At 39.5% G+C, this 14,458-nt stretch overlaps 1 protein-coding gene across 1 annotated transcript in view; it reads right to left on the reverse strand.

Annotated features, from left to right (window-relative positions):
- Positions 1–9,655, reverse strand: part of ST13 (suppression of tumorigenicity 13 (colon carcinoma) (Hsp70 interacting protein)) — a 16,362-nt gene extending 6,707 nt beyond the window's left edge. Inside the window, exons 1-8 of the mRNA XM_010145059.1 lie at positions 9,597–9,655; positions 8,280–8,349; positions 8,097–8,167; positions 7,663–7,729; positions 6,995–7,079; positions 4,848–4,958; positions 3,361–3,463; positions 1–73 (exon numbers count right to left, since the gene is read on the reverse strand). Of these exons, the coding sequence (XP_010143361.1) occupies positions 1–73; positions 3,361–3,463; positions 4,848–4,958; positions 6,995–7,079; positions 7,663–7,729; positions 8,097–8,167; positions 8,280–8,349; positions 9,597–9,653 (637 nt within the window). The 5' untranslated portion in view covers positions 9,654–9,655. The remainder of the gene's footprint in view (positions 74–3,360; positions 3,464–4,847; positions 4,959–6,994; positions 7,080–7,662; positions 7,730–8,096; positions 8,168–8,279; positions 8,350–9,596) is intronic.
- Between the last annotated feature and the right edge of the window lie 4,803 nt (positions 9,656–14,458).

Here is a 14,458-nt window from a genome sequence, read left to right on the forward strand (position 1 = left end):
CCATTCTCTCCTTGATTTCCTTTTCTTCACGCTTCCGCTCATATTTTCGGCGATGTTCTGCAATTTTCTGAGCCTGTTACAATACAATACCGAGATTTCATATACATTTCTAGCATATCACACAATGTATTTCAATACAAGACACATGTAAGTGTAACCATCTGCTTTTATTGGTTCTTTAAAATAAGATCTGACTTCACATCCTAGAAGCCCCTTTGTTTTAGGAGCCATTTACTATTTCTTCTCCATGGCAATCAGTTATTCATGTCTACTCATCCCTAACTGGATTCACCAGAACACACACTCTAGCATGCTTTTCTGCTATAGAGTTCTGGGACTTGCACCAGTTAGAACTTAAAACACGTTATCATTCCATATCCCTTCATGCTTTTATGCTGAAACACTAACTTCTCCAGGGCTAAAACAAATTGGCCTGGAAAAGGGAATTTTCACTAGCACAACAACAGGAAGTGTAATTAATTCCCCCTGCACACGCACTTTTTAGATTGTTCCAGATGCCTCTGCAGCATATTCAGCTAGATACAAGCAGACGAAAGAATTCCTGAACCAAACCAAGAAATGGTTAGCAGGGAGAAAGTCTGCTTCCTATTATTACCTTTTTCTCAAGTCTATCAAATCTACAGACCCAGCAGAATAGTTGGCGATGAACTCCCTAAGGCTCCTGACTCAGAGCTTGTTATAACAATAGAACACTAACCACAGCACTGATTTCCTGAAATCAGAACGTATTCTTATACAGCATGACAAAAAATGATTTGTGGTTTCACAAATTGTATATGATGGCTACCCTGTAACTCTCCTGTAACTAAAATACATTGCAAAATCAAGGTGGAAGAACAGAGAAACTACAATGGACACTCTCCTATTCTTTCAGAATACTCTTTAAATGAAAAATAGTGAAGTTTTGATACAACTTATTTTAGCCAGGTGATATTGATTCCATACCACATCGTTCTTGAAGTGCACCTGCCAGAAAAATCATGCTGCAGGCAGCAGGACTAAATGACATCAAATGCAGTACACGTTATCAGATCCTAGCGTTACGGCCATTCAATAGTTCGTTAAGAGAGAGGTAAGTGTTTGGGGTTTTGTTTTTTAATTTAATGAAACAAAGTGTTTCAACATTTTTGATTTTCATTGCTTCTAAGTATTTCTCAAAATGAACTAAGCATTTTTAGACCCTGATTCAGACTTTCAGCTGCAAGTGCTAGGAAAGCTGGAAGTGGATAAAATGGGTGAACATATCATCCTCAAAGATAAAAAAAAAAAAAAAAAAAAAAAAAAAAAAAAAAAAAAAAAAAAAGTGGGAGAAAAAGGGGGAAAAAAAAACACCCACCAAAAAAAAAAAAAAAAAAAAAAAAAAAAAAATCACCCATGAAAAGACCATACAATTCTCCTTGAGCTACATGCACAAACTCCCATACAGCCAACAACTACACATCAACGTATCATAGATGCACTCTGCTGTTTCTGTGCATGGACAGATTAACTGGGAAATAAAACATTCACCCTCAGCCAAGCATTAAGCATAACTCATAAAAAAGGGTAAGACTTAAGATCTAATTACATTTACCACAGATCAGTATAGTCTCCAACACAGATGACTAACAGGTTATAAGATGGTTTCCATTGTTGTTTTGCTGCAGACAGTGTCTTCCACAAAGATGTGGTAGCAAAGCTGAAGTTATTAGACATAGGAATGTTTATGTATGTGGTGGGTTAAAGCTTTGCTGGCTTCCAGCTGCTCACTAAGTCAGTCTCCTTCAACAGGACAGGGAGAGAAAATAAGATGCAGAAGCTCCTGGCTTGAGATAAAGACAGGGAGATCACATCCACTACCACCATGGGCAAAACAGACCCATCATGGGGAAGATTAACTTAATTTTTTGCCAACTGAAAAATAGAGTAGGATGATGAGAAATAAAGACAAAACTAAAATCACCTTTGCCCTATTCCCCTCCTTCCCAAATTTCAGCTTCACTCCTTCATTTCCCACTCTTCCTCTCCCTGCCCCAAATGGCACAGGGGGATGGGGGCTGTGGTTGCATTCGTAACACTGCACTTCTGCCACTCCTTCCTCCTCACATTTTTTCCTTGTCTCCAACACAAGCTTCCCCCCCGCCCAGGACACAGCCCTCCATGAACTGCTCCACTGTGGGTTCTCCCTACAGAGTATGGTCCTCAAGCAACAGATTGCTCCAGCAAGGGTCCCCCACGGGCTACAACTCCTGCCAAAAAAAAAACAGCTTCCACATGAGCTCCTCTTGACAGGCCGCAGTTTCTGCCAGAATCCTGCTCCAGTGGGAGAGCTGAAGCTTCCATTGGCTGCAGCTTCCCTCAAGGCACATCCACTGCTCTGGCACAGGGTCCTCCAGGGGTTGCAAGGTGTCTATCTGCTCCACTGTGGACCTCCATGGGCTCAAGGGGGACAACCTATTCAACCATGGTCTTCTCCACGGGCTGTAAAGGCATCTCTGTTCCCAAGCCTGGCACACTTCCCCCCCTTCCTCCTTCACTGAACTTGGTGGCTGCAGGCTTGCTTCTCTCATTTCTTTCCTCTCTCTCACAGCTGTTGTGCTGCATTTTTTAACCCTTTCTTAGATATTATCACAGAAGCACCACCAACATTGCTGACTGGCTCAGCCTGACACGCTTCTTAGAAGAGGCCAGCCCTGCAGTCTCCACCTCCCCCCAGCCTTGCCATGTAAACCCAATATTATGCAACAGTTGCAACGTGTGGTCTGTCAACCACTTTAAAGGAATATGCAATAGAGTTGAAAAAGCAAGCCTGCTATCAACAGTCTTACATTTGTCTCACAAAGGTTCTTCCTTACAAGAATGCTGGAGTCAACCACTTTAGAAAAGCCAAAACCAATCTTACAGAGCTTATGCTGCCCTCATGGGGTAGCCTTATGAAAGTACAAATCACAGCAACAAATGCTTCCTTTGTAAAACATGCTTAGAATTAAGCTTTGATCAATTCTGAAACACCTTGGAAAAAATCTATTATCAGTATTCTCTTGATCTTCTGTATGTTTTTAGTCTAGCTTCTAAAATGCCTGGCAAACTTCAACTGCTTCAGATTCTTCTGTTTTTAGAAAGGAACATATTATTTCATAGTTCAGTTACATGCCCAGACCCAGAGACTCCATTTCTTCAGGAACAGCCATAAACAGCTGTGTCTGAAGACACAAGTTTTTATAAACTCAATTTGAAATGTCACAGGAACACATCTATACAAGACAATGCATGTTGAAGAAGATGAACAAGAACGTGAAGGCAGCAGCGTCACTCAAAAAAAAAAAAGAGGAAAGACTTCCATTACACCTCTCCACTTACTCTTGGTTGCACCTCCTTCAGCATGGCACTAGCATCTTCATCATAATCCAGTTTACAAGCTAATGCAAGATCATGAGCAGCCTCCTCCCAGTGACCTAGAAGTCTGGAATTCAGAAGACACCAACATTTAGAAGAAAAAGGCAAACCGAACTCTTACAGTTTTTCAAAATATTTACAACCACACAGCATTCAGCATTTTTATCTGCAGCTATATGGACTTACAGAAGTAGTGAAGTTTAGTAATCATGGCGATGCCATTAGAGGATACTTGCTTGCTTCATACCTTTAAAATAACTTTTGCTTAAAGTAACAATGAGGAAAAACACCCTCATCCAACCAGTGTCACTGTTTGCTATAAACAGGAAGGGTCTAACAGGGTGAAGGTACTCTACCTAAACGCACTATGAAGTGCACTAATAAAAATATTCTGCAGCACTAGGCACACGTTCAGCATAAAACTACACATTCGGTGTTCTATGCAAGTCTACACCACTACTACCTCAGGCTGAAGCGGACCCTCTTTACTCAGCACTCAAATACCCCAGCTAAGTAGATGTACCATGTCTTAGCTGAAGAGGTCATACAAGCCACTGTGTACACTTCTTAATTATTCACTTATACAAACTCCCCATAATCAAAAATGTATGCAAATGGTGGCATTCCTAAATGGTCAAAGCACTTCTGCTTAGAGAGGTCTTAATTCAAACTATGCTCCAGCCTTCTCACTCTTAGGCTTCATGCTGTTTATTTACACTGTAACAGCAGACAGTAACTAACAACTCTCTGAACACTCTTTAAAATGCCTTTTTTTTTGGTAAGTGCTATTAACATTTACTCCTTCCACTTTCATACAGACTGTAAGAAGTGTCACTTTTTTTTTGATGGTTTATTGTAATTTTTAAAAAAGAAGTTTAACTATAGCTGGGGGTGGGATGCATACTGGATTAATGCTGTTTAAAATAACTGCACTATTTGCTTAATAGCACTTCTCAATTCCCTTAATAACCAGGCAGTTTAATTCAGCATGTAAAGAGCTCATGTAAAGCCAGGTAAAGCCATTCAGCCATGTAAAGGACCTAATGGAATAAGGAGAGCAGAGAAATGTTTAAGAATTGTAGCTTAGTAAATAAAAACTGAACTAAGTGAAAACAAAGGATCTTCAAACAAACTCCACAGTCCTAAAACCATAATCTTTAGCAAATAATTAGAAAATGCTATTCAGAACAGCAGTACACATTAGAAGATATGTTGAAAAAAAAGGAGAAAAAGACAGTGCCAGAAGGACTACTCATAAATTGCCATTAGTAAGTCACCATAATTCTTTCCTTACTGTAAGCCATACACTCAGCACAACGGTTTCTTGGCTCACGGCTACTGCTCTCAGGTACAAGACAGAGAGTTCAGAGACAGAAAGAAGAGAATGCATAGACAAAACTGTTTCCCCCAAGTAAGTAAAGAAAATATTAAGTACAAGTGCAGTTCATTACCTATGCGCTTTCCCCCTCCATTTGTAGGTCTGTGCTGAGTCTGGATTAATCTTGATGGCTCTGTCACAATCTCTGATGGCAGCATTTGGCTTCTGTAGCTTCACAAAAACACTGCAGGAACAAGAACATATATTGTTCGTATTGAAATACCAAGTTACTAACTTAAGCTGGATATAATTTTGGATGACTAACAGGCAAGCTAATGAGAGAACACGTTTGAGGAGCTGAGTTCAAAGATTTCATAGTGATAATGAAGTCACTGAAATTTAGTTTCCCCACCACTGCTGTAGGTGAATCATAAGCAAGAAGCTAAAGCATTCACAGTTCATAGTCAAGCGCTGCCAGCAAGGATAACTTCAGTGCACAAGGAAAGGATATATAAAGGCAAAGGACAGTTCAGTTCCACAGTGTTTGGAGTTTACAGCCAATGGCAACTAGCAATTCCAACAAAAAACCCAGTAATATTATGAATGCCATATTACATAGTCTCTGAAACAGTAAGACAAAGAAAGACGAGTTATACAGGTTACAAGGTTCAACAGGATCAACTAGAAACATCAGGAACTATAAAAGGAGATAGGAGATGACTCATCAAAATTAAGAGAGGCAAAATAAAACACAAACCCAGAAGTAGCCCCATTCCCTTGTCATTTAAGTGAAGTAACTGCTCACTTTACAACACACGAGCATATCAGAATAGCTAGTAGGGCAGTACTTTACAACATTCAGACATTTTGTATTAAAATACTCTGAAGAAAGCACTAAACAACATTCCTGAATTGACAAAAGTATTTGATATTCAAAACAGTCCAAGTCAGAACTTCTGCCATTTACGTGTACTTGAAAACAATTTATCAGCAAGGAAGTAACTTCATCATTAAGGCTCATTATAAAGCAAGCACAAAGTCACACATTCTCTTCTTGAAACAATTAGATGGACAATATATCAGGAAACTGTCTCAAAGCTACACCTCACCAATGAGAGTCATTCCAAAGCTGCTGGCTGCACAAAATTCCTAGTTCTCACAAACATACAAACTGCCCCGAGAGCCAAAACCCAAGTCCACCAGAGAGGCAGATTACTCAGAGGACTTGATCAGCACTGCTGATACAGTGCAGGTTTTACAGTATCCTAATATGCTATTTGTTTCTACAATAGACAAAACTGAGGTAACTTTTAAACTTCTCCTAAACCTCTTATTTTTCATAGCCAATCCCAGTCCTGAGAAGACATGGCACTGTAAGAGGTTTTAAAAATATTGCTATGATGGCAACAACGACAAGAGCGCATTAAGGTACATGAGTGGTGTTACAGGCAATAACTCTGATACGGAAAGAGCAGCAAGGTATGTACTAGTCAAGATGTACTGGAAAGGAACAGTTAAAGGACACTAATCAATCACATAAGTCATCAAAAGTTGAACATTTCTCCGAATCATACCTTGCTGTGGAAAAGATCCACTAAATAGCACAGCATTCATGGTTAGGTTTTTTCTTTTACATAAAAGGAGAAAGAAAAAAAAAATATCTGTGGGAACTTCTGCAACCCATACTTGCCCAGCCCTCCTCAAGAATTAGCAAGCTAAATGTCTGTGCATTACTAAGTTAAGGCTACCACTCATCAAATCTGACCTCGTCTGCAGTCCGGTGGGACTAATTAGCAGTAAGGTAGGAGTTGAATGGGTTTAGAAATAGGTGTGTCCTGTTCAAATGCAGGACTGCTGAACAGAAACAAGTCTACTTCACAATGAACAAATTCATCTAGCAGGTACAACAGTGACAGAATTCACAATCCACAATTAACTTTGCATCTAAACAGGACATGATTTCAACTACCATCTTAATCCCAAATAAACTTTAGATTTTACAAGTGTTTGCTATCCAGCATTATTCGAACTCAACATAGCAAAAGCCATATTACCACAAGGCATTTTGGAACATAATTCTCTCTTACTTCTGTAATTAGGGTTCTTTATATGGCTGCTTCAGCAAATTTGGTTAATCACATATAAGAGAAAATGCATAAAGCGTACTTTTCCCCTCATGCAGTTTAAGTTTCATAAATCCTCAAGTTGCCATTTAGGTTATTTTCCTTAAGGAAAATAATACAACAGACAGAAACATAGCACTAGTTTATAATGACTCACCTTGCCCTCTTGGCATACAAGATGGCCAAACAAGGATTCAGCTTGATAGCATCCGTGAACAAGTTGACAGCCTTCTGAAGTTCACCTAAATAGGAGTACCAGTAAAGTTGCAATCATTACGCAATGAAATTACATCCAAATCGCCAAACCTGCCTTACAGGGTGTTATATCCCTAGGCACCTCTTAATGGAACATTATCAACAAAGCAAAATCAATTTCTCCCTCTTGCTATGTTACTGAAGTATGAACTCCAAAATTAATGCTGGAGGAGAAGAGAGGCTTTTCTTAATTAAATTTGTACATTTAACTTTGTATGCAATCAAATAGGAACTCACCTCTTTATTACACAGCTTTTCACTGCATTAAGACAAACCACTAGAGACACTAATTATATTATGTAGAGAAGCACTATGATGTTGTAATTAAAATTGTAATTAAGATGCTGCGGTACCTCGTTCCCCCTCAACCTGCCCAAAACTATAGCTACATTGAGAAGACAGTACTTAAAGAAGCTTTCATGTTCTAGATAGTTTTCAGTATCCGTCAGCAAGTGGGTTTTCTCTTCCTTGAAAATATTCAAAATGGTCCAAGATATTTACTTCCTTATTTTAAAAGGAGAACCAAATATAATGTCCTTGAATATGTACCAAAAAACCCCAATTTTTCACCTTCACTTAGAGCATTCATTGCTTCAATCTTCTTCTCATTAGCTTGATCCATCATCTCTTCAGTTACCTAAGACATAAAAAAAGCCCACAAAAGATGCAAAAGCTGTAGAGTCCAGGCCAGAATTACCATGCTAAGACAGCACCAAAGAAGGGAGCTACAGTTTTCTGATTCCAAAATCCTGTTTTTAATTTGCAATGAAATCATGGCTAAAAAAACCCCAAACAACTTTGCTTTCAGCTTGGAGACATTAGCCACCGTTATTTTTAGCTAGAAACCACTCAAAAGGTAAGTTGAGGATCTAGTTTTCATGGATGTTGATAAACTGGCTACCTAGCTAATACAGTACTCAACCCCCTCAACTGCTATCCTTGACTAAACTCAAAACCTCTCCCATCTTTCCTGCTCCCACAGACACTGAAAATACTGTGCTTACCTCCAAATTTTCATCTCCCATTTCCTGAGGGTCATCACTGTCTGGTTCAATCACTCCCTCATTGTCAATTTCTGGGAAAAAAACAAAACAAAACAAGATTAAGCTCCATCTACTAGCGGATAAAGGACTTCCAGAATCATGTTCAAACCAGCAGAACGTGATAAAGTCATCTACTTTCCATACCTAAGTCACTTTCTTCGCTTTCTGGTTCAGATGATTTAAGTGGCTCCTCTGGCTGCTCCTCTGCTTTGCCCTGAAAGAGAAATGTATATGTAAGCATACTTTATTTCTGACTGATACTCTATTCCTGCTCTAATAAGTAACCGTGCATCAGAAAATCTAAAATTAATCTTCAAAGGATCAGACTACTCTACAGTGAAACTATTTTATTTTTAAGATACAAATCTTTTTCCTCCCCTAAGATGGTGTATCATGCACGCAAATAATTCAGAGCCCAATTTTTGACTCATGAACTTCTATTATTGGTAAAGTCTGTCCCTCAAATTGTGAAGTTCAATAATCAACCCCAAATAACCCAGGTAATACCCAATTCAGAACAGGTTTTGCAATGAATACTAACCAACCCTTCCAATCTTCCTACCTTCCCTCGCACATTCTCTGGATCAAAAATTCTCTCAATCTAATACTATTAAACTAAGGTCCTTTAGCAATCAACGACAAACTGGTGTCAATGATTAAAATATTGTTTCCATTTGCCAAGATCAGAAATCTCTGCCACTTATACATGCTTAAGAGTATTTTTTCAAATGTTTTCCTATCCTTCTAACTACGTTACTAATTTCCTCTGAATCCTGTAACTTAGTACATCCTGCTTTACCACAGACATAACCTGTTTGTCTTCGTGTTCAGTGCCACAGGCTATACTCACTACGTACACACACTCCTAATTCTAACCAGCCAGTAATTCCAGCATCCATTCTCTTGTTAAAATCATAAAAAGAGTTCTACTTTTTCCAAAAGAAGCTTAGGAAAACCCTGCTATAAATATCTACAAGCCAAATTTATTATCACCCTTAAAGCAGATGAAAAAAAGCCAATGAAAAACTCTTCCACCATACTGACTTAAAAAGTTAACAGTTCAACTGTTCATTACCTGTCATGCTCGCTAATGTTTCTTCTCGTGCAAAGATTGTAATTTAATCCACTAATGACTACAGGAGAGGTGCATGAACAGACAGTGAGAACATAAAAAAAGAAAACAATACTTTGTTTAAGATGTGCATTGCGCAGAACATCAGGCATTCAGGATTAGGGAAATGGAGCATGATAATACTCCAAATAAACTACAAAGCCATCTGTAACAAGTCCTCTACAACATGTGATGGGAAGGCTTCAGACTGAACTGCCACACTTGCCCTAGCATATTCACCCATCCCATTTGACTGAAATTTTTACAGCAATGTTTTCCCTCCTCCCACTCAGTAATTTTTGCAACAAGTCCAAATGTTAGTTTTCAATGACAAATTCTTCATTTCTCACCTTACTTGTCTTCTCTGTGGAGGCATTGGCTGGAGCAGGCGGTATTGTGCCTCCCATACTATTCAGCAGAAGAGAAAAAATAAAACAGTAAGTTTATCACAATAATGACACGTATTTTATTGTTTCAAATCCTCCTGATGATCCCAGCTTTTTTGTTGCACAAAACACGATGATCCAATTCACTGTAAAACTAACAAATAAAAACCACACATCCACCATACCTTCCTCGGAGTATCATAATGCACACTGTGTCTGCTGGCTCTTTCACCTAGAACTCCACTGTGACTTCTGCTCTTGCACATCACATGTCATCCAACCTTTCCCACAAAGAAAACCCATCTCCTTGGCTGAAATGGATTTCCTCCTTAAAACTTATGTTTTAGGTCAACACTAAATATTATTATTATAGATATTACTAAAATTAGAATAAGTTTTGGAACAGAGGTCAAACAAGTTAAGAGAACCATAATGCTTACGCAATTACAAAATTGCTGCCTAGAAAAAAATTCACTTGTGTTATGTATTGCAACATTTATGCCTTTCCTCCGCTACAAGTTAAGGAGCATTCTCTGTATAGACAACATTCTTTCAATATAGAATAAACTCCTATATTATATCCACTTTGGTTAGCAGCCAGAAATACGCAAAGGCTGAATTCTCCAGCTATTTCATACAACATCTAATCATACCTAACGGCAAGCTGCCACAGGGACCACCATTCCCGTCCATCCTCTACTCTGCATTCCCATCTACTGATGGTTTTCAACTGCTCTGGCCATACACACTCCAAAGGAGAAAAAAAAATTTCTATCCTCTCAACAGACCCAACCAACTCCCTGGGGCCCCACAGAACTGTTACGACGCAATGCAGCAGAGAGGAGAAGAAAGCGGGCAAACAGGAGTGGGCAGGAGGAACTGGAAGGGTGCAGGACTACCTGCTCTCAGGAATTAGTGCAACATAAGGCTATATCCTAAGGATGAGATCCTACAGCTTCTTAAGTCAGCCTGTTGTGGTCCTGTTCTCCCATCTTTCCTCCCTCCTGTCACCAGCACCATCTCACAGTCAGGCCCCAAGCTGGCTGAAAACAAACCTAGATGGGAGTAGAGGACGAGGAGAAGGATGAATTGGGGCAGAAGGTAGAAGAAAGAAGAGGAAGTGTCAGGATTGCAGACAGGACCTGGCAGAAGGCCCTGCAGCAAAAGCCAGCTAACAGCACTACACTACCTCTAGTTTACATGGATAAACTGTCAAGAAAAAATACTTCCAAGTTATAAAAAACATCATCTTTTGAGGCTATTGCAAAAATCTAGATGTGCCCCTCGAATGTTGACATTACTTAATCTAAATTAAGTAATCTAAATTAAGCTGCAAGGACTAAACAACTGCAGTCTGATAAATCATTGTAGAACCAGGCAAAAAACATGTAGCACATGTAGTAATTCTTCACCCTAAATTTTTACCCTCGTAGGATGACAATAGGGCACGCAACTCTCAACCAGTCTGTAAAAAAGTAAGTTTTCTGTAGGACTATAGGGACTGTCTAGGGAAGCCTTGAGACTTTTCTTCTGCACAAAGGAAATGACAAATTCTGAGCATTTTATTAGTGCTAATAGCTAATATCCAGGGTAACAAAACACTCACAAGTTAAGATCCATCTAATGCATGTTGACAACACTTTTTTTTTTTTTTTAAACAGTATGACTCTTTCAAAGTCTGGCTTACCGGAAGAAGATTGAGGATCCTTTAATTCAAAAAGGTCATTAACATTCCCAGCTTCCAATCACGTATTTAAGAACAGCTCAAGCTAAAAAACCACAGGAATCAAATTCTTGAGCAATTCCAAATTATTGGTCTCAAAATCAGCTAATTTTAAGTCCAAAACCTTGAATCATCTCAACTTGGTCAGTCTCCTCTGCCCTCTTCACACAGCCCCCTGAAAACTATCCAAGCTTAGAAGAGTCTGAGATATGTTTAATTAATATATATGCACATTTTATAATACACTATTCCACGAATTGCCAAGGCTAAACAGTTTCACTCCTAGTCCTTGAAAACATTTGCACTATCCAGTTACCGGCTATTTAAACTAGAGTTACAATCCCAATTTAAACTAGAGTTACAATTCAAAAGCCAAGTTGCCCTAACCAATATTTGATTACAATGATTAAATGCACAGCAAGGATATATGCAAGTTCGCAACGCGTTTAGCCTCAAGATATACGAGATGCTCTTGTAGGAAAAGACATGGTATGGAGTTGTTTAAATAATGTGCACACGCACACATGCAAAAACAGATTTTAAATTAAACTTTTGTGCTAAAACAGAGCTGTGCAATTCCAGTATCAACTCCTGGGAGCTGCCAAGGCTTCACTGCAATGACTCAATACCTCCACTTGTCACACTGATAAAAGCTGCTGCGTTTGAGTTGCTAGAAGGACTACAACCGTTATTTCTGCACCCATTTTCAACACTGACAGCAAAACTACCTTTAGAAAGAAACTGGATTATCCTGAATTCAAAAGGGTTAAAATTTGTTTGAACAAAACAGCAACAAAAAAAGACAAAAAGCCCTGTTCACCAATTAGGTATTTTGTGCTCTACTTTTAAGGACTGGTATTGTTTCTTTGCTCAGCTACAGGTTTTGGAAACAGCTTTCCTTTAATGACTCCTTTAATAACAATTAAAGTCAAAATATTTGTATTTTTACGTGATTATGAAAAAGCAGATATGACTAAAAGGAATGTCAAAACACCTTCAGAACATAACCATACACTAGTGTACGCTTTTGATACAGAGAGCATCTATACAGAAATCAAATACAATCACTAGGCAGGATAAAGGTTAGAAGATTAGAAGTGCCTGCAAACAGGTAAGACTTAATGTTGCCGATGCAATTTCAACAGCTTGTCAGAAACAAAGCACCCCACCTGGCTTCAGGAGCAGTTAGCATCATTTAAGTTAGTGCCGTTAATTTTAAGGAAAAAAAAATCAAATAATTTGTAAGAATTTTAGTTGAAAAACTTAATGACGCATTTCAGTATCATTTAGTTATTATTCTGTAATCACTTGCAACATTACCTTGGTGAATAAACCTGCGGCTTTCAGATTAACACAGGTCAGCCTGACAGAGATACAAGACTCACTGAGTTTATTTCCACCCGAAACCAGACCACACTGAGTTTCAAGCAGTTTCCAAAGAATGAGAAGACCCCATAAAAGCACTTAGTAGTCCTACTCTAAACAGCACTATTAAGGAAGGGCAGAGGGGAACTCACCAGACTTCCTTCAGTTTGACATGTAAAGTAATTTGGCTACCACTGCACATGTTCACAGGTATAACTTTCCCAAATATTTCGCTCAAATATGTGAAGAAAATCAGAAAAGTTCAGAAAGCTATAGGAGGTTCTACTCTGAAATACTCTTAAAATTCTGAGATACAGACTTCCAGTGGGGGGTGGGGAAATTTAAACTTATAATACAAGCACCCTTCTATTACCCATATACAAACTCTAAATATTAATCTGGGAGTTGGAGGTCTCCCCATTAACAAGGAGAAAGTTAGAAACCACATGATCACCCTTCCATTGCCTAATGCGTTCTTTGGCCAAAAGAAGGGTTGTTCTCCATTCCAAAACGCTTTGTTCACACCTTCAGAATTATGCAACAGAAGAATCAATTAAGCCTCGGCAAAACACTCAAGTCTTTTGCACAGCAGCAAAAGGAACTAAAGATCTGCAGTAGGATAAAACAAACATGCACCTCCTTCCCAGACATACTTGCAGCTACTATCAGTATTGCAAAACCAAGTGACGTTAAGCAGGAGTGGTTTTACAACCACGGTAATACTCAGATGCATTAAGAAGTTTAATTATTACTGTAAAAGAACCCAAATAAATAGCTATTTAGCTATTGTAGCTATTTCCATTACATGACATACTGTGAAACGCTGGTATTTATTTAGATATATATATGCACACAAAGCTCCTCTAGTTTTTCAACTAACTGCAAATATTGTACAACAGAAAGTACAGTTAAAATACTTTCAGATTAAAATTTACAGGTATTTTTATAAAACAAATCCCAGTTTGTCACTAAATAAAAATCTTTTAACTTCCCCTTTCATAAAAAATCTAACTGCAAGCAATTCCCTCACTTCTCAAAGTTCTTTAGAGCACCGAGGGGCGTAGCTATCCAAGCCAAAAAGAGGTACCCTAGCTGAACACAGGGGTTCCGCGAGCACTCTGCCCACAGCGAACGGCCACAGCCCTTACAACCTGCTGCTTCTGCGCGCTCAGGGTGGAACCCGAGGACGGTTTTTATCCCGAGGATGGTTTTTATTCTGCTGTGACAAGCCACAAGTGCACAGAAGACACCGCGCAGCGTACAGCGGACACTGGAAGCACCTCAACGGGGGAGCAGCATTTCAACCACTTCACACGTCAAACTTCAAAGGGCAAACCACGTTTTGGACAGGCACCATTCCGCACGGTGAACTGCCAGGCCGTCTACGCTTTTGGGCAGCAGGATGTAAATCAACGCCACTCACCTCCCCACAAACTCGGCTCCTTTTCAGACAGGTTAGCCAACTCTGCTGCATAATGCGAAAATTACCGCGCTAAGTATTACTACTCCGGGGCTCCCAGCCTGGAAAGCTGAGCCACTGAGATGGCCGGGGGGCAGGCTTTTGCAGCGGGAATCGCGGGAGTTTAGAACGAAACAAAACAAAAAAAAACCCCCAACAAGTGTTTTTAACGCTCGAGTGGTCACCTGGGCGCGCCCTGCGGCGGGGACGGAGAGAGGGAGGAGAGGGGAGGCGGCAGCGCACCGGAGCCGCTCCCCGGCGAAGACCCACCGAACAGGA

The sequence above is a fragment of the Buceros rhinoceros genome, unplaced genomic scaffold, assembly GCF_000710305.1.
Source record: "Buceros rhinoceros silvestris isolate BGI_N320 unplaced genomic scaffold, ASM71030v1 scaffold17711, whole genome shotgun sequence".
Lineage (NCBI taxonomy): Eukaryota > Metazoa > Chordata > Aves > Bucerotiformes > Bucerotidae > Buceros > Buceros rhinoceros.